The following is a 12,354-nucleotide window of genomic DNA, read 5'->3' on the forward strand; positions in this document are numbered from 1 at the left end:
AGCCGATAATTCAATAAGTTTTTCTCTCGACAGGTCACAACTCAATTCTGCTGCCAAATATTTATCACTTCCATTTACATATACATCGGCTATGTCCAATTAAAATTAATTTACCACTAATTACAACTCAATCCGTTCAAACTCGTTTACAAGATGTCTGCGGGAGCATGGGCGTAGTGGAGCAAGTGTTAGTGCAATGCAGTCATGTGAAAATTATTATTAAAGTTATGTATTTTTTATTATTGTAAAGAATGAATTGTTGATATTGGAACAGAACAGCAGATAATAGTGTTACAAAACTGACTTTCTATGATCGTTTAGGCACTAATGTTTAGTTTTAGTTGACTTTATTTATTTTTAATAACTTACTTCTAAACAAATAAAAAACACTGAATTTATATCCTTTATTTTACAAACTACGATATCTAATTTATTTATTACACCAAATCTACTAATTTATCTAATTACAAAAAATATAAAAACGCGCCCGTTACATATCAAAGTACACCGATGGTTTCAAATTCACAACTAACTTCTAATTCCAAAAATGTCTATTTATATAGTTATGTACAATTAGTCTACTGATTTCCAGAAAAATCGAAAGGTAAATATTATTTAAAGAACAATAAAAAAAGGTTTATCGATGGCCTTCTAGAAGCGCCGATTGTAACAAAAACAAGTTTCTATTTGTCGCGCCTGCAGAGAGGGTCAGAAAGTTTGACGACAGAAGCTTCCGTAATGAATTAGGCCAGGTTGTGAGCGGGCTATAAATAATGTCACATTGCCCCCTCCTTAAAAGATGGTGTCGGGACTCGAACTATACAACTTACAGTTGTATAAAAGTGGCAGGGGACGGTCTTCGCTCCGCACCAGTAACTATGCGTATTGCAACAGACTAACACCTGGACCTCGGTATCTTTAAAAATTTCTTCTATCATATTTCGGGTAACTCTCCAGTCTAATTGGCGGCATTCTAACTTTGGCATGGCTAACTTTTGCACTTCGGACTCCAACACGTGCTCTCTCAATTGAAATAATGCATCCCATACATCTTGGTAGGTAGGTTGGTCATGGACAGTGTCTTTTGTTACCAGATAGAATAGGTAACGTGATGCATCTTGGAGTTTCAATGAAGATATGTGTTACGATAGAAAAAATTGGAAGCTGGGTATGGAGAGGCGGCGACAGCCTTTGAAATCCATTATAAGAAAGGTTTTAAGCGATCACTGACTTCGTATTATATAATATCGTTTGTCTGCCCGCGGTCGGTATTCCAATAATCTTCTAGTCCACCTGTCGTTCGGTGTTCTTGCCACATGACCTGCCCACATCCATTTCTTTTGCTGCGCCTGCGCCTGCGGCTTCCTTGAATCTTTCCCTGCATAATTAATTTTAGGAGTTCATATCTGTCAATACGTGTTATATGACCCAAGTATTGAAGTTTTCTTATTTTGATGGAATCCAGTATCTCCTTGCTGTTCTGTATTCTTCTTAATACTTCCTCATTGGCCACTCTGTCTGTCCAGGAGATTCTCAACATTCTTCGATATGTCCACATTTCAAATGCTTCCAATCTATTGAGACATTATTTGTTGAGTCTATGTCTCCACACCATACAAAAGAACAGAAAATACATAACATTTTAGTACTCGCTTTCTAAGATTTAGGCTGAGGTCTCTACTACATAATATTTGTTTCATATTAGGAAATGCAGTTCTAGCCTTTTCTAATCTAATTCAGATTTGTTTGGTATAATCGTTTGTTTCAATAATGTTTGTCCCTAAATAGTTGTAATTCTGAGCTCGTTCTATCGTCTTATTATTTACGTGTAGATTGATGTTTCTAATATTTTTCTTTGATATAACCATGAATTTTGTTGTTTTTATGTTTGGTGATATTTCCCGTAGCTTACCAAACGCAGCCCAACCCAAATCTATTCTGCGCTGTATCTCGTGCGTTTGGTTGTTCTTTCCAATTTGTATCTCAGAAAGCCTAACATCTGTTTCTTTTTACCTGATCAGCGTCTAAGAAAATTAGTTCCAGGTATTAATCGCGTCTTAGTACTACTACTTTGCATTTCGTCATGTTAGGTAGTTTCTACTGCATTTTTGTAGAATCTGCTTGTTGCTAACTCTATTTTGTATATTTTCCAGAGGTAATAGAGAGTCAGCAGTATTCAATAAGAACACCTGCGAGTACTGGGAAGTTCAGTTTTTTGCAGCTCTAAATATTTGTTTTTCCTTACCCTGGAGCAATTTTCCCAGTGAGTTGCATCAAATTTGTTTTCGCTATGTGTATAAATTAAATTCGTGTTTTTATACATATTTACCTTTGAGGTTTACAACATCATATTGTTGAGACCTCCAACTCGCAACCATTTATTGTATTTAGTTTTCTATCCTAAGTTGTAACAAAAATAAAATATATTTTCGCTTAATATTGTGGAAATCTGAATCGCAAGCTTTAAATATGGAATGCAGTGCAAAAGTATATTTACCGAGAGGTTGGCTCAAATATTTTCTACGTTACAAATTCTTGCTCTATTCCGCATTATGCTTAAATATTTAACTTTTAATTACGAGTAGCAAAAAGCTTTTAAATTAACATCTACATCGTATTTATTTGGTACGTTAATGACCAACTATTATGCTCTTAGAGTAGTTGGACCTGATCCAGACTTTTAGACTAAATTTATGTAGTTCTTAGTGCCCACCAAGAAATTTTCAATGAGTTAATGAACGCATAGAACCAGATGTCGTTAATTATTACTTTTTAAATTTATTTTCAGAAACACAATTTGGAGGTACATTAATAAGCACTTGCATTATTTAGAAGGCTCTAGAGTCTAGAGTTTGTTATAGAGTTTGTTCTATTTTACGACTTAATTAATTTAACTAATTTTTACTTTTTAATAACATGTCGGCGAAAGAGCATGTTTACCAGTCTTTTGGAAACTAGATTAATTTACGCAGGGAATAAAACAAAGCTGTACGTTTTGTTATACAAATTGTTGTATTTCGTATGCAGCTAATCTCTTTTGTCCTAAATTTTAAACCTTCTTATCTTCACTGTTCCAGTTTTTGTTCTAAATCCCCTTCAGTATTTAGCACAAGTCAGTGTTACCTTGTTATCTGATTTAAAACTAATGAGAATAATAAGGACTAAGCACTGAGAACTGATGCTCCTACTTTCACATCAAATTTATCAGGATCTCCTAAATCTGTCCTAACACTAGATGTTACTCCCTCATACATGTATCTCACAATCTTCTTATACTCACCAAAAACTCATTTCTTATTGAGCACCCACCAAAGGACCGCTCCAGGAACTCGATCATATGCTTTCTTAACATCCATATTTCTTTCAGCTTTGCTTTCTTTCTTCAGCTTTGCTTTCTTTATTCCTGTATTTTCCCATCAACTGCCAAAATGGTATACATTTTTATTTTTATTTTATATTATTATTACTCCTATAGAGTAACTAGGTCCATTTTCCGTTGGAACTTTACCAAGCTGCAGACGGGGGTTGTGAATTGCATAGTGTAGAATTCCTTCCCCTTTGTCTTCACTGCAGCATCTATCTGGCTTGCATATTGTAGAAGCCTTGGCGGTGTCACCAGGGAAATGGACCAATAAGTTTTCAATTTAAAAATCTTTTAGTAATATTTTTAATATTTTTCAATATTATAAATGTTGCTATTAGGATTGAAAACTTTACCTTTCAATTGCCAGATGACGCTAGTCACCTAATCCATACACGTCAGTTGCAATGTGGGGGTAAGCTTTCACGGTTAATCACTTCGAGTATGGAGCAGCAGGCCTACGTCTCTCCGATGAGACTCCAATAAGAGTCGAAAATCGTCGATTCAGAGTGCTGGACTGCGCTCCGTATTCTAAGTGAAAAATAAGATTGTTTTGACTTCGCATTGCCACTGAATAAAAATGGTATACATTTTTATTTTTATTTTATATTAGTATTACTCCTATATAGTAACTAGGTCCATTTTCCGTTGAAACTTTACCAAGCTGCAGACGGAGGTTGTGAATTGCGTAGTGTAGAATTCCTACCCCTTTGTCTTCACCGCAGCATCCATATGGCTTGCATATTCTAGAAGCCTTGCAGGTGTCACCAGGAAAATGGACCAATAAGTTTTCAATTTAAAAGTCTTTTAGTAATATTTTTCAATATTATAAATGTTGCTATTAGGATTGAAAACTTTACCTTACAATATATTACTTTCTACCTGTACCGGAAACTTAATCACACCATTCATATACAAATGACTTTGTAAGAAGCTTAAGATTAAGGTTTTCTGGAATATCTTGTTGGCGACTATACGTAAGAGGATGATTACTCTGAACGAATTGAAATATAAGATGTCTCTCATTTTCATTTCTATTAGTTTTACCTCTATCTGAGTACAGGGAAACAAGATTCGCTGGAATTTTTACCTATACAGCGTTTCACGTTAAGAATAGAACATTGCGCAGATAGCCCTATGTATTTCTTACGGACGATAGAAGCGCGCCGATGCCATGCCGTACTCATTAGAATGAATCGTATGTCGGCAGTCGAGTAGCCACCCATGACCGAGAGGTTTGGCAACACCGATCTCCATAAGCACAATGTTCCGTTCTTAACGTGAAACAAAGTATAGATGAATAGACAGGCAGTGAAATGCAATTTTAGAGTTCTCTTAGTCTTCTTTAATTCATCGTTCGCCTGCTTTGCAAGAAAGCACGAATACAGGAGTTACCAGAATCTGGTCCCAGTAAGATTTCTTCGAAAATGAAGCTTCGAACGTTTTTTATTATTAAAACTTTAATTGGGGTAAAAAACATCCATGATTATTATACATGGAAAAATTTAAATACACAATTTACTACTAAGGTTATTACTATAAGATTTGTTTATTCTTTAGCATATATGAGAGATAGTGGTTCCATCAAAGTACTATAACTACTTAGTATAACAAAACATTTATATATCTACGGTTTTTCGTCTTGCTCGTATTACGAGAGATGTCGCTGTGGAATCATTGCATCGCGATCGCGATGGTTTCCCTTAAATAGGCAGAGTTGTTGATATTTGTTTCAGAGTTGTGACTGCATAGCTTCACTGAGGATGCATTATGCTGAAATAGCTGTATGGAGATGGGGGTCCAACTCTAAATAAAAAAAAAACAAAAACTGCCTTTATCTTTTTATTTATATTTCACTTTAAGAAAATTAATAAATAGATGTTGTGTTAACATTGAAGACTAAGAAAGAGACTTGAAATGTGGTGTTACGGACGCATTTTAGCAGTTATATTATGGCTTGATGCAACTAATTCTTCAGAGAAAGGTATTTGGGCAGAGAGGACCAGGTAGAAAAGAATATCTTGGCTTTAAACCTGAGAAAGTGGTTGAATACATCGACAAGCGGACTATTCCGAATAGCAGCAAGCAAAGTTAGGATAGCCATGCTGATCGCTAACATACGTAACGGATAGGCACTGTAAGAAAAAGAGGAAGGAAGCTAAAATAAAAGAAATATATGTGAGGACTATAGACTAGCTTTACAGGATATTTGAAGAAATATATTAATATAGGTTCCCAACCTTTTATGTCTGGCGACCCACCTTCTGATGTTTTTTCATATTCGCGACCCATCCCTCACCCACGATGATAGTAGATGTGTACGTTATTCAGCTGCTGTAAGAGCCACGCCGCGACCCACCTGAAATCTGCCCGCGACCCACTAGTGGGTCGCGACCCACCGGTTGGGAAATGTGATATAGACTAATATAGAGTCTGCATTATGGATGCCATTTTTTGTTTCTTCTTATGTATTTCTTGTTTTATATTATTTATTTCTTTTTCTGAATGGTTCTCTCTGTATACTTGTCTCACCAGTACTTGAGGTTGTTAATATAAATATACTTTAAGATATAGAATTATTAAATATTTTAGAACTGATTGTAAGAACATGTAAGAACACAATATGAAGATGTAGTTATTTTAATTGCTAAACTTTTACAAAATATACCTAACTTAATAACATTTACGTAACAACTTGATTTTACCGCAACAGTACAGATTTATTTTCATGCAGATGGGATCCTGTAATAACATTATACTGAAAATTGATTAAAATATCCGCCAAAAATATTTTGAAATATCCTATTTCTACACAAAATTAGAAATGTATTATCGGTATCTGTAATTAGAGACTGCAGCAAAATTTCTGTAATTTTTAGAATTAAAAATAGTAATTACCTACTGTAATATTTACATATATTAGTTCTATTCTTTTTTCTTTTCAGGAGTAATGGTCAGCTTAGAAACACGTTGAACAAAGCACGTACGCTGTGTGATAAATGGCGGGGAAGTGGAGGCATAGGTTCGAACAACCGTCTGTCATTGGACAGTGCTTTGCCAGTCGACACTTCCCCCCAAAATCATGGCAGATTGTCCCGATGGTTTTCCATCAGAAGAGGGAGTAACCATCAATATGATATAGAAAATGCAGACGCCCAAAGAACCCCACCAAATTCCAATAAAATGCCACAATTACCCGAGGTAAGATTTTTTTTGTAGAGATCCTTAAGCGCTTATCCTTTGTTATTTATATTTCTAAAAAGCTTTATGGTCCCCCTTATACACAATTTCCTCAGATTTCTGAACCAGAATATTTAACATTCTCTGGATTTTCTTTAAGTTTTGTGTCGGCTGAATCTACATAATTTCATGGCTGAAGAACCTGAGAGAATGGTTTGGATGCAGCTCAAAACAACTATTTAGAGCTACTGCCTCAAAAATTAAAATAGCTATGATGATTGCCAACCTCCGTAGCGGAGATGGCACCTGAAGAAGAAGAATCTACATAAAATATATTTGTCCCGTCTCATTGCATGAACTAAATTGGTAGATAAAGGCCTAAATTCTTATTTGGCCTCGTACACCTTTCCACATTGAGACTTAAAAGATATTCTACGCCTAAATTTTTGATTTTTGGATAATATTTAGCGCCTCTTGTCGAGCGTATTTTGGGTCGAGGCGTTGATTTAACCACTACTTAACCCCTTTCCTCTTAACTTCCTTGCAGTATTCCTAACAACTTTTCAATAATTATTTTCATCTTCAGAAGTATGACCTATAAAGTAATCCAGTTTCATAGTTTCCGGATGTCTGATGTTCCTGGTTCATTCTTATTCCACGAGTAACTAGGGCGTGTAGTAGAGTAGCAAGATCATTATTCAGTCTTTTTGAACTTTAAAACCAGTATACCTTCATCAGGTAGTAATGTTAATGTCTGTTGGTTTTCTCTAGTTGGGATTTTAGCGCTATAAGATGATTATTGCTACCAAAACCTGACCGAAAACCGGCTGTTTTATTGGTTAATAGAGGTTCAGTATATTTTCTAGTCTACAGATCTTTCTAAAACTTTTATAGAAATGTGAGAGGAGGCTTATAGATTATAGATCGAGAGTTTTTGATTTCCTGAGAGATCCTCTTTTTTTTGGATTAATATCATTCAAATTTTGTTCTACTGAATATGAAAATACTAAAAAACGCAGAAAGCAAAAGTTTATCTAAGCAAAAAAAAATTAATGATAATGAAGAAACAAAGCATTAAATACTAGTTCACCAAATTACGGGTTTACCAGACTATTTTTTAAAATTCAAAACACATTTATTCCTAAGAAGCCAAACAAAAAGATGTGATGAATTTAGATTGAACAGTCTGATGACTCAAATATTAAAATTTTCAGTTTTATTGCAAAAATTGCAGAACCCAATGAAAAGAATTGTATCCATCTTACACACGTATTATTTTAAACCATCTAACTGTGTCAAACATAGTAACATATTGAACTCTAAAGGTCTAGAAATGATTTAGTACCTCAACGATCAACAAAGCTCAAATAGCAACAATACAGCTCGAAAATAGCCAAAAAAAGCTGTACCCATTAAACGTGAAGTCAGGCAAGCTTGTGTACTGAACCCCATGCTTTTTAACATGTCTCTGAGATAGAGTTCTAAAACGCATAGTTAGTGTGATGTCTCAACTTGTTTCAAAGATCTGTACCCTAGATTATTAATCCTAGCTTATTAAATGACAGTTTAATATGTTTAAAAAAGTTAGAGAAGTAGCTGGTCTTTATCATAAGAAAACTCCACATCCACATACTATAACCGATTCGTCGGGAAAAATGATAATAGACGAACACTAAATTCGAACTACCTGGTATATTATATAAATGAACTGTATAATGATGATAGACCCCAAGAACTGGAGACTTTAGATGAAGGTGAAGGATCAGAAATACTAAAATCAGAAATACTACCTGCTATAAAATTGGCAAAAAACAAGGAAGCCGTTGGTCCTAACAACATACCTACAGAAACGTTAAAGCTCATAAATGAGGAAAACATTGGAATACTAGTCAAACTTTTCAATGATGTTTATTCGACTGGTGATATCCCTGAAGATTGGGTAAAGTCCGAATTCATAACCCTACCAAAAAAACAACGTCCGAAAAACTGTAGCGATTATAGAATGATAAGCCTTATGAGCCACACTTTGAAAATCTTTCTACGTATCATCCACAGTAGAATCAGAGATAAATGTGAAGAAGACCAGGATGAAACACAATTTGAAAAAGACGTCTTTGCTGTATTTATTGACTATGAGAAGGCCTTTGATCGAGTACAACATCACAAATTAATTAAAATATTAAAGGATAAAGGAGTTGATAGTCAAGATGTACGAATCATAGAAAAATTATACTGGCGTCAAACAGCGACAGCTTGCATAAATGGAAAATCAACAGAAATATGCAAAATACAAAGAGGTGTCAGACAGGGTTGTATACTGTCCCCACTGTTATTCAATTTATATTCCGATAGAATATTTAAGGAAGCGCTGCATAATTTGGAATGGGGTGTGAAAGTTAATGGAATTCTGATAAATACAATCAGATATGCAGACGATACAGGTATTTTAAGTGATGATATTAATGGATTACAGCACCTTTTAAATGCCATTGACACAGTGGGAAGATAGTTTGGCCTAAATATAAACTGTTCAAAAACAAAATACATGGTATTTAGCCGTTTGGCCCATCAAGATTCACGGTTATATGTTGATTGATGGTCACATAATTCAAAGAGTACCCAGTTTTAAATATCTTGGTTACCATATTACTGAACAACTAGATCCATATAAAGAGATAAAATGTAGAATCGATATAGCCCGCACGACATTTTTAAAAATGAGGTCATTCTTCTGTAATGATAACTTACAACTTCAACTTCGGAAGCGCATGATTAAATGTTACATTTGGTCAGTTCTCTTGTATGGTGTCGAAGCATGGACATTAAAAATATCCACCATTAATCGTTTGGAGGCCTTTGAAATGTGGCTGCACAGACGTATTCTGAAAATACCATGGACGGCTCTATTGACAAATGTGGCAGTCCTTAAGAGAGCAAATGCTGCCCGCGAACTGCTTGATAACATCAAATATAGAAAGATGGCCTTTTATTATGATGGGTAAAATCGAAGGACGCAGAGGAATTGGTAGAAAGCAGGCCTCTTGGTTGAAGAATATCCGGGAATGGACAGGAATAAAGAAAGCAGAACACCTATTTGGAATAGCTCGAGACAGAGACAGTTTCGCCGTGTTAATCGCCAACGTCAAGGGGACTTGATAGAGCACGTTAAGAAGAAGAAGAAATGTCAGTTCAAAAAATCGAATAAACGGAAAATGAGAAAAACGTTTTTTACTTTTAACTGATGTTCACAAATGTTGAAGTTAAACTTGTGACTAAAGTAAAAAAGTTAAAATTAACAGTTAAAAGTAAAGTCTAAGTAAACTCTAAACCTGACCCCAAATGAAAAGGATCAGCAATGACTAACGAATAATAATTACAGTTAGATCAAGTGCATAATAAATCATTTGATACACCCGTTCTCAATAAGGGACAGGATCAGCAAAAGGAAATGATGCAAAAAAGATCAGCAATGATATAATCATAAAGAGCAGTAATGATGACTGTAATAAAAAAAGTTAATAAAATTAATCACACGGTAGAAATCTTATGGTTTTAAAGTTAACGATTAAAAAAGTTAAAGATTAAAGTTATAGATTAAAGAGTTTCTAAGTTTAGCTTTGCAACCATGCTAAATGACTTAACGCCTGTAACCAATTTTCCCGCTATAAACTTCATAAAGTTTTACCACAACATCGCAATTTAGCAAAATCAACATCCGTCATTGGAGAACAAAGAAGGACGCTCTCAGAGCAAACAATACAAATCAATAAAAGTATATACTAATCACCGAAGTTTCAATGTTCCAAATAAAACAAACTTACTTAATTATTATTGAGGGATGACAGCGAAATGAACCAATTAGAATTGTTATTCAATTTTGTTGTTCAAAAAGAGATTATTTGAAAACTAATTGAATAAATCGAGACAATAAAGCAAATTTTTGATATTTAAACTTAATTTGTGATGGGTTGTGCAGGAAATAAAGGAATTTTACAGTACAATTAATTTTCTGAAACGAAATGAGAAGCTACATTAACCGGATATAAATTTTAACAATAAATCAATACATGAACCCTAACTTTAATGATCAAAATATTTTATTTAGTACAATAATGGAACGCAATATGCGTTTAAAAAACTTATTAGAGCATCAGGAACAAACCAAATAAATTCCGAAGTGTTAAAACGACTACTTGTTGTAGTGGCACTGTTTATTTTGGTCTACTGATGAGGCAAAATCCCCCAAATATTGGTTAATGTCTACCCTTTGTGACACTACCTAAGAAGTAAAAATATTTTTAAAATAAGTCATGCCCGCATTTTCAGCAAATGCGAAGATATCATGGCTAATACACCATTTGGTACAGGAATGATATGATGTACATATTTGTGTTCGTGTATTTTATAGATTACCAAAAGAAAATGAATGGGAAAATCCCAGTAGCTGGCTGTATACCATAATTAAAAATCATACAGAACAAGTAAAAACTTCGTTTGTACAATGGTATAAAAAGTTTATTGAAAAACTATTAAAAAGTCATCCAAAAGGATTCGCAAAACGTTTTCGATCTAGATCAGATCATCTTCAGTGCGTTCTGCTTAGTAGATGAAACTAGCAACCTTATAGAATAGGTGACATCGAGAAATATGATTTAAAATCCATAAGGAAAAATTTTCCTGTAACTGGCTGTATACCATTAATTACAAAAATTGAAGAAAATCTTCTGTGTAAAAGGTATATTTATTTAAAACCCCAATAAAGGGCTACATTAAAAGACAGAACGTTTTCGCTCTAAAGAGAACCAAAATTAGTGAAGAAGAGTAAAAAAATTTAAAAGTTGACCAATATAAAAAATTAGGTTATACTTACAAGCTCTACATGCTAAGCCACCAAAAATACATGGGTTAAAACGCCTACCAAACACTACCAAGAATGATATACAGAGTGAAAATAACGTTATTTAAAAACCAATTGTCAGTGGGGTTTAATAAGTGTATTACTAAAGATAGGCAACCAACCATACATGAGGTGTATTTTAAATAAAATGAAGATCTTATCTTGTTTTAATAGTTGAAAAAGAATAATTTGTCCATATGATCTAATGCATTTAGGGCAGAGAAAATAGGTATATGTTTCCTATACTATTAAACATGGTGAAGGCAATGTCTAGGTTGAAGTTGCTGTTCTTATAAGTATGCAGTTATTTGACATCCAGCACGAAGATGATCAATGTAGGTACCTAACTGAATGAAATGAGAAAGGCAACAAAGGTATGGCTGATGGTAAAATGGTAAAATTATGAGACAATATGTCTAATATTTTAATATTGATATGGAGGATGAATTAATGTAACTGAAATTCGTACTATGTTAAAGTTTATGGGGTATGTGAGGGTTACTCAACACTGATTAGGAATGATAGTTGTTATAAAAAGGTTTAAAAATATTATTCTGTCCATATAAGTGTATATCTAGGACAATGAAAAAATTAAGTAAGATTTTTCTAAGTTATTACCTTTATGGAGAAAATAAAGAAAGAAGGTGTTGAGTAAAAGTTGTTGTTTCAAAAATAAAACGAAAAATTTTTTTTAAAAGTTAAAATTAGATTGTGAAAAGTAATTGATGCAATCAAGTTGTGGAATTGTAAATATCAGACAGCAGAGTGATTGAGATTGGTGAAAGCCATACCTTTGTTGCCTTTCTCATTTCATTCAGTTAGGTACTTACATTGATCATCTTCGTGCTGGATGTCAAATAACTGCATACTTATAAGAATAGCAACTTCAACCTAGACATTGCCTTCACCATGTTTA

The 12,354-nt window shown here is 34.0% G+C and overlaps 1 protein-coding gene across 3 annotated transcripts in view; it reads left to right on the top strand.

Moving 5' to 3' along the window:
- LOC126887867 (rho guanine nucleotide exchange factor 10) overlaps positions 1-12,354 on the top strand; it is a 414,596-nt gene that overhangs the window by 361,998 nt on the left and 40,244 nt on the right. For all 3 annotated transcript variants that reach the window (XM_050655766.1, XM_050655765.1, XM_050655767.1), the window contains one exon: positions 6,307-6,562. In XM_050655766.1, coding sequence (XP_050511723.1) covers positions 6,307-6,562 — 256 coding nt within the window. The remainder of the gene's footprint in view (positions 1-6,306; positions 6,563-12,354) is intronic.

The sequence above is a fragment of the Diabrotica virgifera genome, chromosome 7 (genome assembly GCF_917563875.1).
Source record: "Diabrotica virgifera virgifera chromosome 7, PGI_DIABVI_V3a".
NCBI lineage: Eukaryota > Metazoa > Arthropoda > Insecta > Coleoptera > Chrysomelidae > Diabrotica > Diabrotica virgifera.